Source organism: Galeopterus variegatus, unplaced genomic scaffold (assembly GCF_000696425.1).
Source record: "Galeopterus variegatus unplaced genomic scaffold, G_variegatus-3.0.2 Scaffold596, whole genome shotgun sequence".
Classification (NCBI taxonomy): Eukaryota; Metazoa; Chordata; class Mammalia; order Dermoptera; family Cynocephalidae; genus Galeopterus; species Galeopterus variegatus.
In genome coordinates, this window is record NW_007726707.1 from 1 (window position 1) to 22,896 (window position 22,896).

The 22,896-nt window shown below is 39.2% G+C and overlaps 1 protein-coding gene across 1 annotated transcript; it reads right to left on the bottom strand.

Annotated features, from left to right (window-relative positions):
- Positions 1-3,950: 3,950 nt before the first annotated feature.
- Positions 3,951-12,448, bottom strand: TFG (TRK-fused gene). Its single transcript, XM_008570344.1, has 3 exons — positions 12,302-12,448; positions 7,184-7,410; positions 3,951-4,060 (listed from the first exon to the last, which is right to left on the bottom strand). Exons 2-3 carry the CDS (start codon positions 7,365-7,367, stop codon positions 3,966-3,968), a joined length of 279 nt encoding a protein of 92 aa, XP_008568566.1. The 5' UTR covers positions 7,368-7,410; positions 12,302-12,448; the 3' UTR covers positions 3,951-3,965.
- Positions 12,449-22,896: the final 10,448 nt, after the last annotated feature.

Genomic DNA, 22,896 nt, shown 5'->3' on the forward strand with positions numbered 1-22,896 from the left:
ACACTGAAATCCTTGCCCATGGATGGCAAGACTGACTTCAGGGTTGATTGCCTACTGAAATAAAAAAAAGTAACATTAACCAGAGGCTTTAAACAGGACCTAGAGTCCAAACAATGTAATACTCAAAATGCCCAGGACACAATCTAAAATTACCGCAACCAGGAAAATATGACTCATTCTCAAGGGAAGACAATCAACAGAGGCCAAGTGCATGATAACCCAGATGTCAGAATTATCAAAGACTTTAGCTATTAAAACAACATTGGGCAAAAGTAAACATTCCTGAAATGAAAGGAATAATAGAAATTCTCAAGAAAGAGACAAAAGCTATTTTAAAAAACCCTGAAATTTTAGAACTAACAAATATCTGAAATAAAAAATTCACTGATGGGTTTAATAACAGAATGGAGATGACAGAAGAATCTGTGAATTTATAGAAAGATCAATAAAGGGCCGGCCCGGTGGCGCACTCGGTAGAGTGCGGCACTTGGGAGTGCAGTGGCGCTCCTGCCAAGGGTTCGGATCCCATATACAGACCGGTCAGCTCACTGGTTGAGCGCGGTGCAGGCGCGACACCGAGGGTTGCGATCCCGTTGCCAGTCACGAAAAAAGACGAAAACAAAACAAAACAAGAAAGATCAATAGAAATTATCCCATTTGTGGACTAATGGGTACAAAACTATGCTACCCTAAGTGAATCATTGTACAGTATGTGCATTTATTGAAACAACACAATATACCCCACAAATATGTACAAGTAAATGTCAAAATATTCTGAATAAAAAAAAAAATGTAGGGCCGGCCCGGTGGCGCACTCGGTAGAGTGCGGCGCTTGGGAGTGAGGCGGCACTCTCGCCGAGGGTTCGGATCCCATATAGAGACTGGTCCACTCACTGGTTGAGCGCGGTGCGGGCTCAACACCGAGGGTTGCGATCCCGTTGCCGGTCGCAGTACGGGCGCAACACTGAGGGTTGCGATCCCGTTACCAGTCACGAAAAAAGACAAAAAAGAAAAAAAAATTATCCCATTTGAACAACAAAGCAAAAAGAAGGAACAGAGTCTTGGACACTTNCACACAGCTCTCAGGATCGCGCTGTTTCCTGACACGGGTGCTCCAGACCCGTCACCATTTTTACCTCTCCCTTGCTCACAATTCTTGCACCTTTCACCATATTCTGGATGGACACAGACTAAATCAATAGGCCATGATCATATTTCATGGAACACTAAGGCTCACTGCAACATAATTTTAAAAAATAAAATAAATTCTAAACAAAATCAGAAAAAAATGTGCATATTTTTCAGATAATCATGCTACCACTTTAATTCTGTAATCATTTCTATACTGTCCCTTAAGAGTTTTGCCTTGCAAGTCTAAAAGATCTAAAAGAAAACAAAATCTAAAAGATTAAAATTAGTCTTCTATTTGTTTTTATCAGAACCATCTTTAATGTTTAAGTACTCTATGAAAAATAATGTCTAGAGTTAAATTTATATGTTAAGCCCTGAGAATAAGTAAAAACATACATTATAGAGGAAGGTAATTATTAAATCCTTAGGAAACCAGGTAGTTTTAACCCTACAATTATTCTTAATCCTGATATGCTTAGACAAGTGGCAAACTTTACTATTTAGGGTAACAAAGCAGATGTGGAATTTAAAACAGGCCTAATTTCTATTAATCTTCCAAAACAATGAATAGCCTAACAAGTCAAAAATTCTGATATGGCTAAATTAAAGCCATAATACTCTATTAAAGATATCTAAGTTATATATGATTTCAAAAACAAAATAAACACATTAAGAAATCAAGAAAGCTAGCCCATTTACAATAGCCACAAAAAAAATAAAATACTTAGGAACAGAATTAACCAAGGGTGTCAAAAATCTCTATAATGAGAAATACAAACCACTGTTGAGAGAAATTAAGATGGACACCAGAAGATGGAAAGATACCCCATGCTCTTGGATTCGAAGAATTAACATTGTGAAAATGTCCATACTACTCAAAGTGATCTACAAATTCAATGCAATCCCCATCAAAATTCCAATGACATTTTTCTCTGAAACAGAAAAACTATCCAGACATTTATACAGAATAAAATGAAATAAAAAAACAAACAGCCTAACAATTCAAAAATTCTGATACGGCTAAATTAAAGCCATAATACTCTATTAAAGATATCTAAAAGACCACAAATAGCCAAAGCAATTCTGAGCAAAAAAAATAAAGCTGGAGGAATAACACTACCTGACTTTAAATTATACTGCAAAGCTATAATAACCAAAACAGCATGGTACTGGCATAAAAACAGACACACAGATCAATGGAATAGAGCATCCTGAAATCAACCCATACACCTACAGCCATCTGATCTTTGACAAAGGCACCAAGTCTACACACTAGGTAAGAAACTGCCTCTTTGGCAAACAGTGCTGGGAAAACTGGATATCCATTTGCACGAGAAACTAGACCCATACCTCTCACCATATACCAAAATCAACTCAAAATGGATTAAGGAATTAAATATACACCCTGAAACAATAAAACTCCTTAAAGAAAACATAGGGAAAACACTCCAGGAAGTAGGATTGGGTACAGACTTCATGAATACAACCCCAAAAGCACAGAAAACCAAAGGAAAAATAAACAAATGGGATTATATCAAACTAAAAAGCTTCTGCATAGCAAAAGAAACAATCAACAGAGTTAAAAGAACCAACTGAGTGGGAGAAAATATTTGCAAAATATATATCTGACAAAGGATTAATATCCAGAATATACAAGGAACTCAAACAACTTTACAGCAAAAAAACAAGTAACTCAATTAAAAAAAGGACAAAGGAGCTGAACTGGCATTTCTCAAGGGAAGATATACAAATGGCCAACAGACACATGAAAAAATGCTCAACATCACTCAGCATTTGGGAAATGCAAATAAAAACCACACTGAGATACGATCTCACTCCAGTTAGGATGGTTAATATCCAAAAGACTGAGAATGATAAATGCTGGCAAGGTTGTGGAGAAAAAGGAAGCCTCCTATACTGTTGGTAGGACTGCAAAATGGTGCAGCCTTTATGGAAAATGGTTTGGAGGTTCTTCAAACAACTATAGATAGATCTACCATATGACCCAGCTATTCCACTGCTGGGAATATATCCAGAGGAATGGAAATCATCATGTCAAAGGGATACCTGTACTCCAATGTTTACTGCAGCACTATTTACAAAAGCCGAGAGTTGGAACCAGCCTAAATGTCCATCAACAGATGAGTGGATACAGAAAATGTGGTATATCTACACAATGGAATTCTACTCTGCTATAAAGAAGAATGAAATACTATCATAAGCAGCAATGTGGATGGACTTAGAAAAAAGTTATATTAAGTGAAACAAGTCAGGCACTGAAAGAGAAATATCACATGTTCTCACTTATTTATGGGAGCTAAAAATAAATAAATAAATACACAAACAAATGGGGAGGTGGGGAAGAAGACACAACAATCACAGTTCCTTGAACTTGTTAAGACAAGTGAACAGATATGATATTGATGGGTGGGAGGGGGAGAGGGAGGGGGTGGGAGAAATCAATAAAGTGACACAAAAATCAACTACACTATATATTGATAAAATAAAATGAAATAAAAAAACAAACAGCCTAACAATTCAAAAATTCTGATACGGCTAAATTAAAGCCATAATACTCTATTAAAGATATCTAAGTTATATCTGATTTCAAAAAGAAAATAAACACATTCTGTTCTTACAGAATTAAATTTCCATTGTTTTCTTAAAACATACATAGCCAGAAGCTTCAAGTAATTTAAAACCATCCCCTGAATGCAAATTAATTTAAGCACCTCTTCAATACATTATCACTTAATCCTGAGTCTATAAAAGGAAAAACACCAATTAGTCCTTAATAAAATATAACGAATAAAATAGTAAATTTATTAGAAAGCTTACCACTCACCAAACAATGTCAGTTTCAGAATCCTACTACACTGAATTGCAAAGGAAAGGTCAGAGCTATCAAAAATTGTTATAAGATCTCCATCTGGAATTAAAAAAAAAGTTTTAGATTTGTATCAGTAGTAAAATAGGAGACATGTAAAATTGAAACCCAAAGTGTAGATTGCAGAGCATAATTAGAATCTCCCATAAAAACCTTAAACAAACATTTAAGGATCATCTATGAAAGATGTATTTGTTCAATAAAATACTAAATCAACTTAGTTTATTATTCTTATGCCCAAGTATTTATCATATCCCCATGAGAAAACATAGCTAAGGTTAAAGTATAAAGTGCATTAACTTTTACTAGTCACCAGGAGAATCATGGCAGCAATAAAACAGATTATTGGTTTAGACTGAAATCTTTCCATCCCCAAAAATTTAAATGTATTTATCAAAAGTTAAAGAAATAAAGGTTCCCGAGGTTCAAATCTTAACTCAAAATACAGTAAAACTCTGTTGACACAAATGGAGAGAAAGCTATATATAACAATAACTCAAAGGGTTGCTAAAAGACTGTCTGGCAGAATTGCTTTAATGAATGGATAGAAAGTGGAGCCTTTCAGGTCACTTACCATTTTGATACTAAAATGAAGACTATCAATCTCCCCAGAAAAAAAATTAATATACACAAAATAGTGCATATTTAAGGTGGTGAAATCCCCTAGATCTCAGGGATGAAGAATACTATAACTAGCATATGAGCTGCATGTTTCAAAAGCTTTCAAAGGGCTGGGAAAAAAAATATTCTCTAAAGAAAACAAGAAGAGAAGAGCAGTCACAGACAAAGAGTTGGTCAGGGACCTCTGCAGGGTGTCTTCAAAGACACAGGTAGGTGCACAGGAGTTTTGTCCTGGGGAAGCCAAGAGGCTGCTCCAGGAGTGCTCTGCTGCACCAATTTTAACAGTGATTAGGCAGAATTATTTGGGACAAAGATGGCAATAAAAGCCATACTAAGGATTTTATAATCATTTTTAGCTCTTTATAACCAGACCCATTTCTTGTAACATACATGTCTAATGCTCAACTTCCAGGGATTCTACTCATTAACACATTTTTTAAAAAATATAGTATATATGTAAAAGAAGGAAACTTCCTATAACTGTCTTTTTTCTTTTCAGAATCCCATAACAGAAACAAAACTTCTGATAGCAAGAATTTTACCTGAGCTATCCCTCCATTCTAGTGCCCACAGTGTTTAGAACTCAAATCTGAACAATCCAAAACACTTTTAAAAACAGCATGAAAAAGAAACATAATGTGGTAACTAGATGTAGAGGACAAAATTTCAACAATGAGGATACCCCAAGCTAGGGGTCCACAAACTGCAACCAATGGACAAATCCCTATTTTTATAGGACTGTGAACAAAGAATGATTTTTATGTTTTTAAAAGGTTATAAAAAAAGATGATGATGATGAGACAGAGGCCTTATGTGACTTACAAAGCTAGAGTATTTATCATCTGATTCTTTACAGAAAAAAGTTTGCTGACCCTTACCCTAAACAAAAATAAGGTAGTTAAGAGAAAGCCAGCCATTTAGGTCAGTTTAAGATATGCTAAGTTTGAGGTTAAGAGCAAAATATCTCAGGTTAAAAGAAGACAGTGAAAAATCTGAGTTGTAAAGTCAAGAAAGAGAACAAACTGGGTTGTGAGTTAGCTGAGCTGATTAGAGCACAGCCTTATAACACCAAGGACATGAGTTCTGATCCCCACATTGGCCATCAGCCAAAAAAAAAAAAACCTGGGGGGGGGGAACAGAACAAACCGATCAAATTAAGGCACACATTTGGAAGTCACAGAGGTGAAAGTCAATGTATTGTAAGTAGATGAGATTACTAAGGAAGAAAACAGGAAGAAATTTGCTCTCCTTTACTGTTCCTTAACATAGTGACTCCCAAAAATCAGTTTTGGGTGCTCTTAAGTCATACACCACAAAAAGAAAGGAGAATTACACCTGTAGCTAGACGGCCAGCTTAGCTGGTCACCAGTGATTTATATTTCCTTTCCACAGAGTAAGTTATACAAAGTGGCTGCCTAGTCAAGGATCACATTTTCCAGCCTATCTGCATCTCAGCAAAGCCAAATGACTGGGTTCTGGCCAATGTGATGTGTGCAGAAATGATACACACCACTTCAAGGCCTAGCAAGTAAAATCTCCCGTGTGATCCCTCATACTGTCTTTGCCCATCTGCCTACTGGATGTTAATGCTCCTGGTGAGCTTCTAAGCTATATGTTAAAGAAATCAGAGCTTCTGTCATCTTTGATCACTGAATAATTTCTGAGTGTTAAACCACTGAGATTTTAAGATTTCTATTACAGCAGCTGGCATTACTTTAAGCGAACATTCACAGAGACAGAGAAGAAACTATTAGCAATAACAATATTTTCTATTAACAATAGAAAACCGGGAGAAGCACAGTATCAGAGATGCTAAGGGATAAGAGTACTTCAAAAAGGATGGTGTGGGTAGCAGTGCCAAATACTGAAATCAAGATGCAATAGACTGCAAGTAAGTTCAATAGTAAAAACACACTGGTAACTTCCTAAAAAACAAATTTCAGTAGAGATGTCAACAAAGGCAGCAGGTTAAAGAACAGGAAATACAGTCTAACAGCATAATTCCATTGTACTTGGGAAACATTTGTCATGCAAAACCCATCTCCACAAAAACAGTTTTGTGGTCAAATGAGCCAGGAATACTACATATTATAAACTAACCATGTACATCAGCATATTAAATGCTCTGAAAATTCCTGCAAGAAAGAAACACATTTTTTTTGTTTAAAACAGTTTTCCCATACTACGTTGACCATGAAATTCTTTTTCATTCCAAACACACTGATATTCCTTTCACTTTGGGAAACATAAGTGAAAATTCGGAAAAGCAAAAAGGAATCCAGAATTATATGGGAAGGAGAAAAAAAACCTTGTAAAAATATATGTGGAAGTGTTCTAACATTTAAAACTCACTTTTAATAAAAAAAATCTTACTATTTTAACTTATAAAAGAATTGCACTAACTACACAAACATCCCACTTAAATAAAAGAAAGTGGGCACTCAACTACCATGAAGGGGGGCAAAAAAGAGTCCAATAAAAAACAGGCAAAATAACACATACAATACCCAGACTTCTAAAAACCAGCTTTAACAACATTCTTACCTTCATCTTTATACTTTATTGTAACTTCATCATTACTCAGAAGTTTTCCTCTGAAAACTCGTTGCATCATTAGCACTAATTCATCATAAGTAATATCTTCATTATGAATGGGAATTCGCCGAATATCTTCCCCAAGTTGAGCTTTGATGATTAGCTTTCCACTTAGGTCCAACTGTCCATTCATGGTGGACTCCAGGATGTTCTAGATATACAACCCTAGAGAAAGACTGATAAAAATGATTTTTATGATTACACAACAACAAAACATATCTTAAAAGGTGAAAGCAGAGCTACTATTAGATCTAAGAAATTCTGTCCTTCAACAGAGATTGACTGTCCCAATGTTACCATATTCACGTTAAAATGATCTGGAGGCAACTTTATTTTATCATGTGCTTAATAAAATAAGTATTATTATTATTTTATGTCTATGATTATTTTTATTATCTACATATTTAACTGCTTATCTGACATTACCATTAACTTAACATTTTTACTGTGGTGTGAATGTCTGTCCCCTCCAAATCTCATGTTGAAGCTTAATCCCCAATATGGTATTTGAAAGGTGGGACCTTTAAGAGATAATTGGATAATGAGGGCATGCACTCTTGAATGGATTAAGAGATTAATTGGTTATCGTGGGAGTAGACTGATGACTTTATAAGGAGAGGAAGAGAGCATGTGAGCACATTCTTGCCCTCCTGCCATGTGATGTCCTGCACTGCCTTGAGATCTGCAGAAGCCCTTGTGCCCACCAGAAAGAAGGCCTTCACCAGATGCGCCCCATGGACCTTGGACTTCCCAGTCTCCAAAACTGTAAAAATTAAATCGTGTCTCTTCACAAATTATCCAGTTTCAGGTAGTCTAAGAGATAGAAAACAAACTAAGATACATGTCTGAAAACAAATTCCTGACGTTGCACCCAAAACCTGCCTCTCCTATAGTCTTCCCCAGCTCAGTAACAACTCCCTCTTTCCAGTTGTTCAAAACAAAAAAATCTTGGTTCCTCTCTTTTTCTCTCACCTGATATCCAAACTGCAAACAAATCTGGTTGCCACTACTTTTGAAATATCTCCAGAATCCAACCACCTCAGTACCTTCACTGCTATCAACTTGATCCAAGCCACTATTACCTTTAGTCTGCCTGCTTTTTACCTTTGCCCACTTTTTTTTTTTTTCTTTTTATCTTCTTTACTGACCGCTGCCCTTTTTATCTTCTTTACTGACCGGTAACGGGATCGCAACCCTCGGTGTCGCGCCCGCACCGCGCTCAACCAGTNTCCTTTTTATCTTTACTGACCGGTAACGGGATCGCAACCCTCGGTGTCGCGCCCGCACCGGGGACCGGCAAGGGGATCGCAACCCTCGGTGTCGCGCCCGCACCAGGGACCGGCAAGGGGATCGCAACCCTCGTTGTTGCGCCCGCACCGCGCTCAACCAGTGAGCAGGAACCGGTCTCCACATGGGATCCGAACCCTCGGCGGGAGCGCCACCACGCTCCCAGGCGGCACACTCTCCAGTGTGCCACCGGGCCGGCCCCGCCCACTTTTAATCTATTCTCAACACATCAGTTATCCTGTTAAATGAAATCTAATGTCATTCTGCTCGAAACATTCCAATGGATTCCCATCTTGAAAAGCAACACCTAGGTCATGATCTGGCCCTCTGGTCCCTGGCCAAATATTTACACTCATTTCCTACCTCTCCCTCCCTCACTCTGCTACAACCATACTTTAAGTTCTCCCTTTCAACTCAAAGCTTTGCACTTGCTACTCCCTTTGTCTTGAACCCTCTCACACCCCTCATGATTCAGATCCTTGCTCAAATGTCAATTTCTCAGAGATCTTCCCTAACCACCTAATTTAGAATGGCTCCCCGTCACTATCTTCTTACCCTACTTTATTTTTCTTCAAAGCACTTAACACTACCAGACACTTAAAATGTACTAACATTTTATTGTCTTTTCCACTACAAGGTAGGTAGTCAACAGTTTTGTTTGCTATATGCCTAGAACCTAGAAGAGTGCCTAACACAAGGTAGTCATGTAACAGTTGTTAAATGAAGTGAGAAATAAATACTGGCTTCAAAACTCTATTGGCCTATAATTCTAAATGCTAACCCTAAAGAGAAAAGCATGTGTGAACACTAAAATAAAGCCTCAAATTTTTCTAAAATAAGAAAGATCTCATGAGTATTTTCTGTCATTTACTGTCTATTTCAGGAACTTGAGGAGAAAGGACAAATGAGTAATATCTTCCTGAGCCTTCTAACAAGACTGTCCACTACTGTGCTACACATTCCATAACTCCTCCCACCTGAGTGGGTGTGTACGATTACACTGCATACAGAAATAAGACAGTATGAGAGAACTAGGCATTAAACACTAATCTGCTATAGAATTTTCCCTTCTTGGGTTTTACTTTAATCTTATTTTATTCAATATGTTAATCTAAGTTACTCAGTATGATTATCCCATAATGACTTCATAATCTTAAATTCAAAATAATGTCTAAGGTCTTGTAATTTAAATGGTTACTGTATAATAATGGAGAATATACTCACAATCCAATGTGGGCTAATATCTCTTCTCAAGGCTAAGATGTTCCTGAACGTTATTTATAATCAGAGCATTTCCATAGCTTTGATTCTTTTCCTTCTCCTGCCCCAAGCAAATGATCAAGACTGTTTAAGATGTCCTACGACCTCCGACTGGCCATATTCTGGTTTCAACCTCATGCTTTACTACTGGCAACTTTCCATTTTCTCCTGTTACATTTGTTATTTCATTAACATCATCACACTTCTCTGCAATTAATCTCTTTTTTGCGTGCGTGAAAGCACTCACCTGCCCTCTAACACATCAACCTTGAAAAAAGTCTTCATGAATCCTAATTCATTTCATGAATATTACATATAAATGCCCTAATATATTTCATATAAATGCCCCAGGTCCTTACATCTAACTATTCCTTAAAGTGAATGCCTTTAGACCCCCTCACCATCTTCTGAACAGATTCCATTTTATTAATAAATCTTTAATAAAATGGGGCATTATGTACTAATTATAACGCTCTAAGGTCAGTGCAAAACAGAGCAGACTGTGTTCCATGATCTGGATGCCACGCTTGTCTTAATGCAAAAGAAGAATACAGTTAGTTTTTTATCTGCCAATTTTCACAATAGATTTCTTATGAAGACTGTAATTAACTGAAATCTCCATACAACCAGTTTTTCACCTGTTCGCCACACCTGCCCTTTGCATTCTGGAAAAATTTACTGAATACCTACTATGCGACAAGCTCTTAAGTATAACTACTTTAACAAGATGGTAAATATTCCATCTTGTTTGCAATGGCAGCCTGGGAGTAATAAAGACCTTTCAATAAATCAATGTATCTGTTACCTTCTCCCTATGGTAGGTGTAAACCACCAACAATGTAGATAGGGACCAGTGCTTAGCTTCCGTAAGATGGTATTATCTAGTCCTGGTAACATCTCGAATAGTGCCCGAAATACAGTAGCTATTTAAATAATTGTTTTTGTACCCTACACAAAAGATAAATGAGGAATAATAAAATTCTGATCAAGGGGCTGGGAGAGAAAGGGACTGCAGCATCAGGTCAGTCATGTCAGATCTTCACACCATACCTTCTTTATATAGTTAGAAGTGACTACCCACATCAGATATACTCCTAATTAAGAGAAAATCCCAACACCGAATGTAATTGATAGCACATCCTTTTTATGAGAGTGTTGTTGCTCAGTTCCAATAGATGTAAAAACTTGAGTCACATATACTTTGTATCTGCCATGTTTGCCTGTGAATTCACTTCTGATGTTTCCCACTGATTGTAAACTCCCTGTGGCCAGGAATCAGTGCTCCTTTCCTAGGCTGTCCCCAGTTTGTGCAGTCACCTCCTCAGGGTAAACAAACAAGAATCACAAAACTAAATGTGCAAAAAATTTTCCCTTTGGGGAAATCCTACCCCCCCATTTCTTTATATAACAGAACAATTCTGGTCCTTTTCTTCTCTAACAAGGTAGAGACTGGTATGAACAGCTAGCTCTTAGAACAGCTGTTGAGATTCCTACCGTAATTTCTTCTCCCATCTTGTCCTTGCCCTTGCCCCACCCCCTCAAGTCCAGAAATGACTGGGTACTAACTAGTATAATCCTCCAACAGGAACAGTTTTCTCAGCACTAGGAATAAGCTGACATGCCCAAGGTCACATACAAAGCCTGCCTCCTGAACCAGGATTTCGGTTCAGTGGCCAAACCTCTGGCTCCACTAACCCTCAGATAAGGCCTTGAGGCCCTGTTCCAATTCAGAGGCAGTGGCTTAAGCACCTCCTGAGAATAGGAGTTTCCTTCAAGAAATTCTAAACCAAGGCAACCCTTGATTATTCCAAAGAATGCTAGGTGTCTCAAATCCTGCCTGACCAGAGGCGGGCAGCGTCGCAAGATGGTAAGGATTCGCACTACCAGCTATGTGACTTTAGGTGCTTCTCGAAGGCTCACTTTTCTCATATACAAAACAGGATTATCTAAATTTGCATGGGTCCTAGTGAAGATTAAATGAGACTGTGCACCTAAAATACTTAGTACCGTGCCCAGCAAAGCAAACTCAAAGTTAGCTATCATCATCACTGTAAAACCGGGTTGGGCCCCCAGACGGCGCTTGATTAAGCACTGACATTGCCAAGGAACAACGTTCCTCTTAAGTGACCCCAATCGAGTTATTCCCATAAGCGCCACTCTCCCCACTTCTCACCCTTACAAGTCGCTCCGGACGTTAAGCGCCGCCGAACCCAGGCATCCCAAGGCCCCTCTCCTCTTTCCGGAATTCCAGCGCCTCGGAGCCAGGAGGAACCGGCACTAGGGCTCGCACTGGCCCAAACGCCCCCCCCGAGCCCAGCGGCCCGCCTCCCTGCCACCGTGGCCGGGCGCCCCCTTCTCCTCCCCCTGCGAGCCCTCCCCTCCCCCACGCGAGGCCCCGCCCGGCCTCCCTCTCCCCTCTATCCCCTTCCCACGACCCCTCCGGCCCCACTCGCCCAGAGCCTCCCAGTCTCCCTGCCTTCTCAGAGCGAGAGGCCGAGCCCCCACCTCCAGCGGACGTACCGGCTTGTCGAGCCTTCCGCCTCTCCGCTGACCCGGCCGATGCAAGGCCGCCGCCGCAGCCGCCGCCGGACACTGGGCCTAGGAGGGGAGGCTGCGGTCACGGCCCGTTCGGTTGCCCTCCCCGGCCGCCGCACCTCACTCGCAGGCTAGTGCCAATCGCGCTGACCCAACAAGCCTAGCGAGAACTCAGGCCCAGTACGTGGCAGGTGGGGGAAGAAGAGGGGCGGGACCAAGAAGAAAAAATCCGTCCTTTCGGCCGCCTCACCGTGAGAGAGCCACCCCAGGACGCATGCGCGGCGACGGGGCGCGCCGAGCTGTCGGGGACCGGCCTGCGTCGGCCGAAGGAGCCCTGCTTTCTCACTGGAGGACTGGGTGTAGCAAGTGTGAGCCGAACAGATGTACGCATGCGCGGGGCGTGGCCAGCTCTCCCGGTTCTCCTGAAAGCGTGTATTTCTCTTCTCTCGCCCGTGGGCGGGGCGTAGTGTGCTGTTAGGGACTATCGGAGAGTCACTTGCGAATAGGCATCGGTCCAATTTTCGGTGGTTTAAGTTGTTGTAGCTTTTTGACCACAGTAGTTCTCCTAGTCGCATCGCAAAAAAAAAACTAACCCTTTTCCCGCTGTCCCTCTGCAATTCCATTCATTCATTGTTGGATGCCTCCGCTTCGTCAAGCGTTGAGTCAGCCAGTCTGATCAAGGAGTTTCCGGTTCTACGAAGAAGCCCTGCAGTGTTTATGAGACAGGACAAATCTATAACTGTAAAGGGCAAAGGCTGGGAAATCAAGGCTAACTAAGGGTTCCGGAAGTCTTTTTTGAAAGATGAGGCGTTTGAACGTCCCCTGAATACTCTTCCCTCCTCCCTTACCTCAAACAACTGTTTGAACACACTTACGTAAAAAAGTGCCTGTGGCTCAGATTGAACCCAAAGTTTCTGGGAGGAGGTGGTGAAGGCTGGCGGGGGGTGGGGAGTGCTATTTGAAAACTTTCAAACAGCTTTTGCCTTGTGTTTAAAAAATTATTCAGTGACACCTGTTAAAGCATGGAGAGGCAGGTTCTGTTCAGGACCGTCGTGATACAGGTACCAGTGCAACAGGATTTTGCAGTGGCGGGGAGAGATCGGGCTCAACTCTGAATACAGTATGGGAACGTGGGAGTTTATAGCCGGGGGCGGGGAGGGGTAGTGGATGGGAAATTACTGAGAAGAAATATTAGTGGTAAGGGGTATTCTGGCTAAACTGACCTAATAGGTTTCTAGCTAAAGAAACGCCAGGGTGACTAGACAACACCTGGTGGATAGTGGAAGATGAGGAACATGTTCAAATATGGAAGGTGTGAGATTCTTGCTATACTGACTTAGCAGGGTTCTTTGCTGAAACAGGATTTTTACAAGGAAGTGCACACACAGATGGGCCTAGGAGAAGGTTCAGGAGCCTGATTAAAATTTGGTCAAGTACCGGTCCGCTCACTGGTTGAGCGCGGTGCGGGCGTGACACCAAGGGTTGCGATCCTGTTACTGGTCACGAAAAAAAACAAAAAGGAAAAAAAAATTTTTTTTGGTCAAGTAGAGAATCTTTGTCACTTCTAAGATGGAGACTAAGCAAATCACATGGTCCTTGATTGTTCACTGTACTCCTGAGAACGTGGGGTAAACTAAGTCTTTGAAAATTCTGTTTGAGAGTGAAATTTGCGAGTTTAGAATGCTGTTTGCCTGTGATTTGTGTTTTCAACAGTTGTGTGTATTTCCCTTGAGCAATTGCTTGCAGGGACTGGGGAGCAGCAGATTACAGAAGGAATAGAAAAGAGTTCCAGTGTTTCTCCAGAGAGTGTTCTTCATTGTTCGCTCAGTATTTAAAACTCAGTAATTCAGATTTGGGGAAATGGACTGCTATCTGAAAGTAGTATTCTGATATCTTTGAAATGGTTTGGGATTGAATAAATTCCCACGCATATTGGTGGAAGTAAAATATTCCCTGAAGGAAGTAAATTATACCACTGCAAATCTTCCTAAATGGAGGTCTGACCCTGGGGCGAGAGATAAAGAGGAACCTATCTTGAACCTTGGCCTGGAATGAGGGGAAAGAATTTCCTCTCTCTAGACTCTCCTGAGTGGGCACTCAAGAGTCTTGCCACTGAGGATAAATAAGCTGGCCCCTTTCATAGTGTGGCCAGATCAAAGGTTCAGGTGACATGATTGCATAGAAGAAGGACATCTATGCAATATTAAAGCATTTCTCCAGGATTTCCCAGAAATATATATATATTTTAATCTTCAGATTTTGTAAAAGACTTTGCCTTCAGCTATTCGGCTGGATATAGGTTTAAAATATTGTGATTGGACATGAAGTCTAGAACAGTGAGTTGTCTTTAAATGTCTTGTATATAGGGAATCACACAAAATTATCATCTGAGTTTGTTACATTGCCCCCATTAGGTTATAAGCACCTTAATTACTAAAACCATATCCTACCCATTTTTGTGTCTCAACTTAATCCTAAATTGTTCATGAAAACTTCAGTGACCTTTTTTGCTCCTGACCCTATATAGAAGTTACATTTTAAAAATTAATATAAGTGCATAGTAAACTGGAACTCACCATCCTACTCAAGAATTAGAACACTACCAATATATTATGTCTCCCTGTGTTCCTCCCCAAGCTGTTCCCGTGCCTCTCCTGAATTGTGTGTTTAGCATTCTCCTTATATAGTTTTAATCTTGTATATAGTTTAGTCACATAGATGAGGGTACTTCAAAAAGTTTGTGGAAAAATAGAATTAAAAGATAATATGAATCTTTCCATGAGCTTTTTAAAGTATCCTCTTGTACATATACATGTATGCCTCAGTAATGTGTTATTCAGTTTTACTTGTTTATGGCCATTATATAGAGTATCATCTGTATGCAGTTTTCTGGGACATAACTTACACACTCAATATTATGGAACTGTTAAAAGAAGAACTTAAGACAAAATAAATTTAACAGAGTTTATCTGAGAAAAAAAGGATTCATGAGTCAGGTAACACTCAGAACCAGAAAAGGTCCAGAGAGCTCTGCTGCAGCAGCGTGGACAGTGAGCTTTTTTATAGGCTGACCCGGAAGAAAGACAAAGAAAATATATTTGGTTGGTTAGAGTGGAAATATCGTCATTAGAGGTTGGTTGGTGGTTTATGATTGGTAAAGTCTGTAGTTTCCTTGTACTGCCTATATCGGGTTTCACTTTGCTTATGAAGGAATTTAAAGCACACCCGGAACTGCTCCAACCTAATGACCTCCCAGTTAAAATTTTGTTTTATTTGTTCTCCTATCAAAGTGTCTTTAGGGTTGTTTCCTGTTTGTTGCTGTGTGCTGCTATGAACATTCTTATATAGGTCTTTTGTATAAAATTTTCTCTTGGTTATACACTAATGCATAGATTGCTGAATGGTGAATTATGTGAACATTTAGCTGTACAGGATAATCACAACCCTTGGTGGTGTTAAGACTTTGGGGGGATGAGGTGTAAATGATTTTTTTTTTTGTGGTCTTAGTGAAGACCATAATGAACAATATAATCCTGACTTTGAGTGCCAAACATTTGACAGTTAGACATTTAATTCCTTGCAAAATTTCATGAGATTGTTCTGTAGTTCTGTATCCTTACTTATCTTTCTTTGTCTGAGAATCTTCCCCATGACCACCCAACTTGAGGCAGTGATTATATTTTCTCTATCACTCTCAACATCTGGTATTGATTGCCACATGTGAATAGCAGACAATGAATATCTGTTGTGTGGATGAAATAGTAATAACTATTTCTGTAATGTGCCCACAGTTGCTGACACACATCTCTGTACTTAGACTCCCAGTAAATGTGATAATTGGCCACAGAGTGATAACCTGAATTGAACCAGTTACCCCCAAGAACGTGGTCTCTCCCACTGTGTGTGTAGACACTTTCATTAGTTACTGCTGCCTTTTATTAGTGAAGCTGAAAAAGCTCAGTTATAATGTAGTTATCATTGACTATGAATTTATCGTCACATTTATTGAGAATAAGCATCGAACATCCATTAAGAAGATTGTTCTAGGAATTTTATAAGCAATCCCACCTTTAAAGTGCTGCTAGCTTGGGGGTATAGCTCAGGGGTAGAGCATTTGACTGCAGATAAAGTGCTGCTAGCCAAAAAACATCTTGCTCTGTTTTTTGTGTGGATCTTAGAAAGGTACTAAACCAGAGTAAATTGAACTTCATGCTCTCTTGGCTTTCTGTCCTACATCCTGGTAAATTTGCTTTTAAACACACACTGAGCAATAGTCTTGAATCAGAAAATTCCATTTGATGGTAGTATGTGAAAATTGGGAATATGTGAAGGAAGGAGAAGCAGTGTAAGGAAGTACCTTTGACCCAGCCTGTAGCAAGGGGAATTATGAGGCTCTGACATTCAAAGGTTACTTTCCATATTTCACCATCATCTGAAGAAAGGTTTAAAGTTATACTGTGGCTTTGAGAGAGGCAGTCAACTCACCTACTGCCTGCTCTTTCTCTCTGAAAGTCACCTCAAATGGAAAAGAGAAAATCCCAAGAATGAAAATGGGGGATCTTTGGACTGGATGACAAATGGTACAAAGACTTTGAGCCCTGCTGGCAAGTTAGATAAAACCTGTGTGTCATCAAGTTCTCCTTTAGTAGTTAGTGTTTGAATATTTTAATCATCTCATCTACTGTAAGGGGAACCATAGAAAGGATGTACGTTCCTCCTTGGCTGCGAATTTCAAAGGAGAAGTTACATCCCTCCCTGAGAGTCAGCTCTGTTGTGGCAGCAGTCAGCTAAATGAGAGAACTCCAAACCAGGGTAATCATGAGGACCAAATAGGGAACAGTTGGTCAGCTCAGCTTCCCCTCCACTGTCTAAACATAAAGATCTGCTTGTGTAGACAAAGGAAGCTGCCATCTCATGCAGAGACAATGGAGGAGGAGAAAGGAATGATATTCTTACTGTGTACTTTTGAGTGAATGATGCTTAGCACCTGCTAAGCAGAATACTTCAACCTATCCTACTAGCTGCACATCCACTGAGACCCTAAAAATTTTTGCCTTATCATAGGGCTCTATGTCCAACCTCTCTTTAGAGAAATTGCTCCTTGAAGGCAGTTCTTTCTAGATTTTGTATTTCTAGAGACTGGTACCTCCTAGGTATTCAATACATACTCACTGAATAAAAGAATGAAAACTAGGTTCCCTGCCACTTTATAGGGCAAGCTTCCAGAAAAATGGAACAGTTGTCACTGTTTGAGTTCCTAGCTCCCTAGCAGTGTAAGATTTTTATTTCTGAGTAATTTGAATCATTCACTTTTCTTCATTTATGTGCCCTGAAGACAGTGCTAAGTTACCTCTGTGCTGAGTCACCTGTCAGAGTTTAGATCGAAAGAGTAATGCTATTATGGGCTGAACTGGAAGGCCAAAATCCATACGTTGATACCCTAACCCCCAGTACCTCAGAATGTGACTGTATTTAGAGATGAGGACTTAAAGAGGTGATGAAGTTAAAATGAGGCCATTAGGGTGGGCCATAACCTGGTATGACTGATGTCGTTATAATAGGAGATTAGGACACACACAGAGACACCAGGGATGGGTGCACACAGAGGAGAGGACATGTGAGGACACAGCAAGAAGGCAGCAGTCTATACACCAAGGAGAGCGCCCACAGAAGAAACCAGACTTGCTGACACCTTGATCTTGAACTTTCAGCCTCCAGAACTATGAGAAAATACATTTCTGTTGTTTAAGCCATCCAATCTGTGGTGTTTTGTTATGGCACCTTTAGCAGACTAATACAGATGCCACAAGTTGTACAGTACAAAGAGATATCACAACTTTTCATTTGATTGAGAGTAGCTTTGTTCACCTCGTTTAAGAAACTTAGTTGCTAGACTCTAGGAATCATGCATGTCAGAGACAAAATCAAACTCTGGGCATTTGGAGTCACTCACATCTCTAATATTGATGCCAGTGATCCTTCTTTTAGTCCCTCCAGATAAGGAGGGCATTAAACAGGGCATTCAAAAAGCCATTTCACATTCATTTGATAAAAATAAAATAGTTTCATAACACTTTGTGAAACAGGGTATGTCAAAATAAACATTCATACTTTGTTGTGGGAGCATAAATTGATACAAACTATTTAAGGGATGGTATGGCAATATCCATCAACATCTGAAATGCTTGTGACCCAGCAATTCCGTTTCTAGTGTACCAGAGAAGCCCTTGCACATAAAAGTACCCATACCCATTAATGTTTTCTTTTCAAGGAAAGGACTATAGAGAAATTAAGAGAAACATATAAACACATACAGTTATATCTCAAAACATTTCATTGAGTGCAAAAAGCAAGTTTCAGAAGTTATGTTATTTTGCAGGAAAGAGTTAATACAACAGTCTAGCACTGCTATCCTTAGAAAGACCTCCTTGTAAGATTGGCCTTTGGCTAGTATCTGGGAAATTGGATTTCAAGAGTGTTCCCATTACTCTTACTCATTTGATAAGAATGGTGCACTGTGTCTAAACTGTGTACAAACAATGTGGTTTATGCCAAAGAAATTTCTGGGAGTCTAAAATTTTGGTACATGCCAAGCAGTGGGTGCCTATGTGAGCAGCTCCCAATAAAATCCTTGAGTACTGCAGCTCTAATGAGCTTTCCTGGTAGACAATATTTCATATGTTGTCACAATTTGTTGCTGGAAGAATTAAGTGCATCCTGTGTGACTCCACTGGAAGAGAATTCTTGGACACTTGCCCTGGTTTCCTCCATACTTCTCCCCATGTGACTTTTTCCTTAGGTCGTTTTGCTTTATATCGTTTTGTAATAAATCATAGGCATGAATATGACTCTATGCTGAGTCCTAAAAGTGCTCCTAGTGAACCATCAAACCTGGGAGTGGTCTAGGGACCACTGACACAGTTCCCTGTACATTTATGTAGGAAAAAAGTACACAAACAAGACTACAAGTTTCTATTGGTGTATAATCCTGTGTATACATATTTCTCAAAATGACACTCATTACAATGGTTAACTCTGGGGAGAAGAGAAAGGAAGAGGAGAATAGGGGCCTGAATTTGATCAAATGGGACTTTAGCTCTATCTGGAACAGTGTAATTGGTTTTGTTTGGTTTTTTTTTTTTTTTAAGGAAAATATACTTATGTATTACTTAGGTGGGAAAATATTTTAAGTTAGTTTAAAAATAATTTTAGCCTGCATTTGAAGTCACAAAATTTTAGAGATGGTAGAAAATTTAGAATTCTAGTCCTGCCGGTTCCTTTACAAAGATAGAGCCTCAAGCTCTTATGCCCAGAGAAGCAAATATTTTATCCCAAGTCACATAACTTGTGGCTCGGACCACAACTCCCAGTCCAGAATGCTTCCCTACTCTGCTACTGCCCAGTGAGTACTAGGCCACAAAAAAGTCTTTTTTGTTATATTGCAAAGGTCCAGAAAGTCTCCATTATTACATCATGGTTTAATAGCTGCTTATATCAAAGTTCAGCAAATTATAAAGGTCATACTTCCACGTGTACCAAAGCTCCACTAGAAGAGAAATACAGACAAGAATTGGACTGCAGTTTTCTGGGACAAAGTTTATAGGAGATAGCAGCATTAGATCAAACTACCCTGCTTTGCTCTTATTGTTCTCTTCTTTTTCTTCATTAAAATAAAAGGCTAACATATTAAGCAATGAGATTTTTCAGAAGCATGATCAATAGCCTACAAAAAAGATCTATAACTTATTTCCATTTGCTAAAATAATTCACAAATCAGGACTTTAAGAATTAACTCTAAAAATACATATGTTGCTGTTGGGAGTACAAAATGCTACAACAACTTTGGAAAACTGTTTGGCAGTTTCTTATAAAGTTAAGTATACACACATTCTATGACCCAGCAATTTCACTAGATATTTCAAGAGTCAAAGAAAAAATAAGAATAGCTCAATTGATAAATGGGCAAAGGATATAAATAACAGCAACAAAAATACCAAAATAAACAAGTGTATACAAAACTGTTTATGGTACTCTAAATGTTGGTGACATTATACTTCATCACAATGTTTTTATTTTTATTTATTTATTTTTTTAAGATGGCCATGTGAAGACAGACACAGGGAAAATGCTATGTAAAGACAGAGGATTTGAGAGAGAATTTATAAGCCAAGAAACACCTGGAGGCTACCAGAAGCTAGGAGGGATGCCTGAAACAGATTCTCCCTTACAAGAAACTAATCCTGCCAACAACTTGATCTCGAACTTCTGGCCTTCAGAACTGAGACAATACATCTCTGTTGTTTTCAGCTATGCAGTTAATGGCATGTCATTATGGCAGCCCTAGGAAACTAATACAGGTCGCCAACCTACATTTGCAACTTCATCTTTCACTGCTAAATTAACTCTCTATTAAAGTCAAACTGATGTAAAATTCTTACACTGCTGAGCTTCTGTTCATAAGCATTTCTACCCCAGGAACCTATCTTTTTTTTTTTTTTTTTTTTTTTTTTGTTAAAAAAAACTGTGTGACTACAATGTTAAATATTGAAATGATCTAAATATACAATAATGAGGAAACACAACTTAGTAAATTGTCATATGCAATCATTATTATGAGGACTACATAACTGGGTAATAGTAAGTGAAAATCAATAAAATTTCATTTACTGTAATTATTGTTATGTAAAATTCTTATATATTCAGACAAAGAGGATAGGGAATATGGAAAAATCCGTATTATGGATGTTGCTTTTATAAAAAATACAGTTTGTGAATATTATCTTCCCCAGCTTTAATGAGGTATTATTTACAAATATAAATTTTATATATTTAAAGTATACAGCAGATGTTTTGATATACATATACGAGCATATAATATCATACATTATGAAGTGATTACCACAATCAATGTAACTAACATATTTATCACCTCACATAGTTATCTTTTTTGCGTGTGGTGAGAACGCTTGACTTCTACTCTCTCAGCAAATTTCAAGTATACTTTATTAGTAATGAGAGTCACCAGGCTATGCCTCAGGTCTCCAAAACTTATTCATCTTATGACTAAAAGTTTGCACCCTTTGACCAATATCTCCCCTTTTCTCCCACGTCCCAGCTCCTAGTAACACCATTCTACTCTTTGTTACTATGAGTTTGACTTTTTTGTAGATTCCACTATAAGTGAGATCATGCAGAAATACTTCTTTCTGTGTCTGGCTTATTTCACGTAGCCTAAAGTCCTCCGGGTTCATCCATGTTATGGTGAATGGCAATACCTCCTTTTTTATGCTGAATAATATTCCATTGTGTATGCATATATGTATGTGTATATATATATACAATTTATTTATCCATCAACACTTAGGTTGTTTCTGTATCTTCTATCATGAATAATGCCACAAAGAACATGGGCAAAACAGACATCTTTATGAGGTGGTGATTTCATTTCCTTTGAGTATATACATAGCAAAGGGATTGCTGAGTCATATGGTGTGGAGTATACTAACATTTATAAAGCAAATGTATTTCACAGGGCCTAGCTTCCAAGGCCCTGTAGTTTCAGGTATAGCCTAACTTTTTAAAATTACACATAGAAATGTTAAGCTTGCAAAAGACAGGTAACTTTCCCCAGGCTAAAGTCTCTGTTTTAGATAAAGAATTGTAGCACAGCAAAATCGCTGGCTCTAAGGGAACAGCAAACCAAGGGCAGATGTCCTTGGTGCAGCCAAACCTAATGACTGTTGCCATGACAATTATCTTACTGTTCTTTTTGTAACCACCTATGTTCTTTTTCTGTAACTTTCTGGCCTGGAGAATAAATACTGAGAGAAGACCCTAGTTCAGTGCTAATTTTCCCAGCAATGCCTCTGTCTTGAGGGTTCATGGAAATTAACCCCTTCGGGGCTTCTCACTGCTCAGAAGAAATGGGCTTTGAGTAATCCTTTGCATCTCCATCATCCTGGAGGAGAAGTGACAATATGGTAGTTCTGTTTTTAATTTTTTGAGAAAAGTCTATACTGTTTTCCATAATGGCTATGCCACCAACACTGTACAAGGGTTCCCTTTTCTCCACATCCTCACTGACGTTTGTTAACTTTTGACTTTTTGATAACAGCCATTTTAACAGGTCTGAAGTGATATCTCATTGTGGTCTTGATTTACCTGATTATTTGTGATGTTGAGCATATTTTTAAATGCCTGTTGGCCATGTCTTCTTTGGGAAAATGTCCATCCAGGTTCTTTGCTCATTTTTTAACCAGGTTATTTGTTTTTTGTTTTTTGTTTTTCGTTTTTTGTTTTGTTTTGTTTTGTTTTGTTTTGCTCTTGAGTTTTATGTGAATATCTTTTTTTTCTTTTTTTTTTTTTCTTTTTGTCTTTTTTCATGTCTGGCAACAGATCGCAACCCTCAGTGTCGCGCCTGTACCGGACCAGGACCGGCAACGGGATCACAACCCTCGGTGTTGGGCCCGCACCTCGCTCAGCCAGTGAGTGGGAACCGGTCTGTATGTGGGATCCGAACCCTCGGCAGGAGCGCCACCGCACTCCCAAGCGGCGCACTGTAGCAGTGCGCCGCTTGGGAG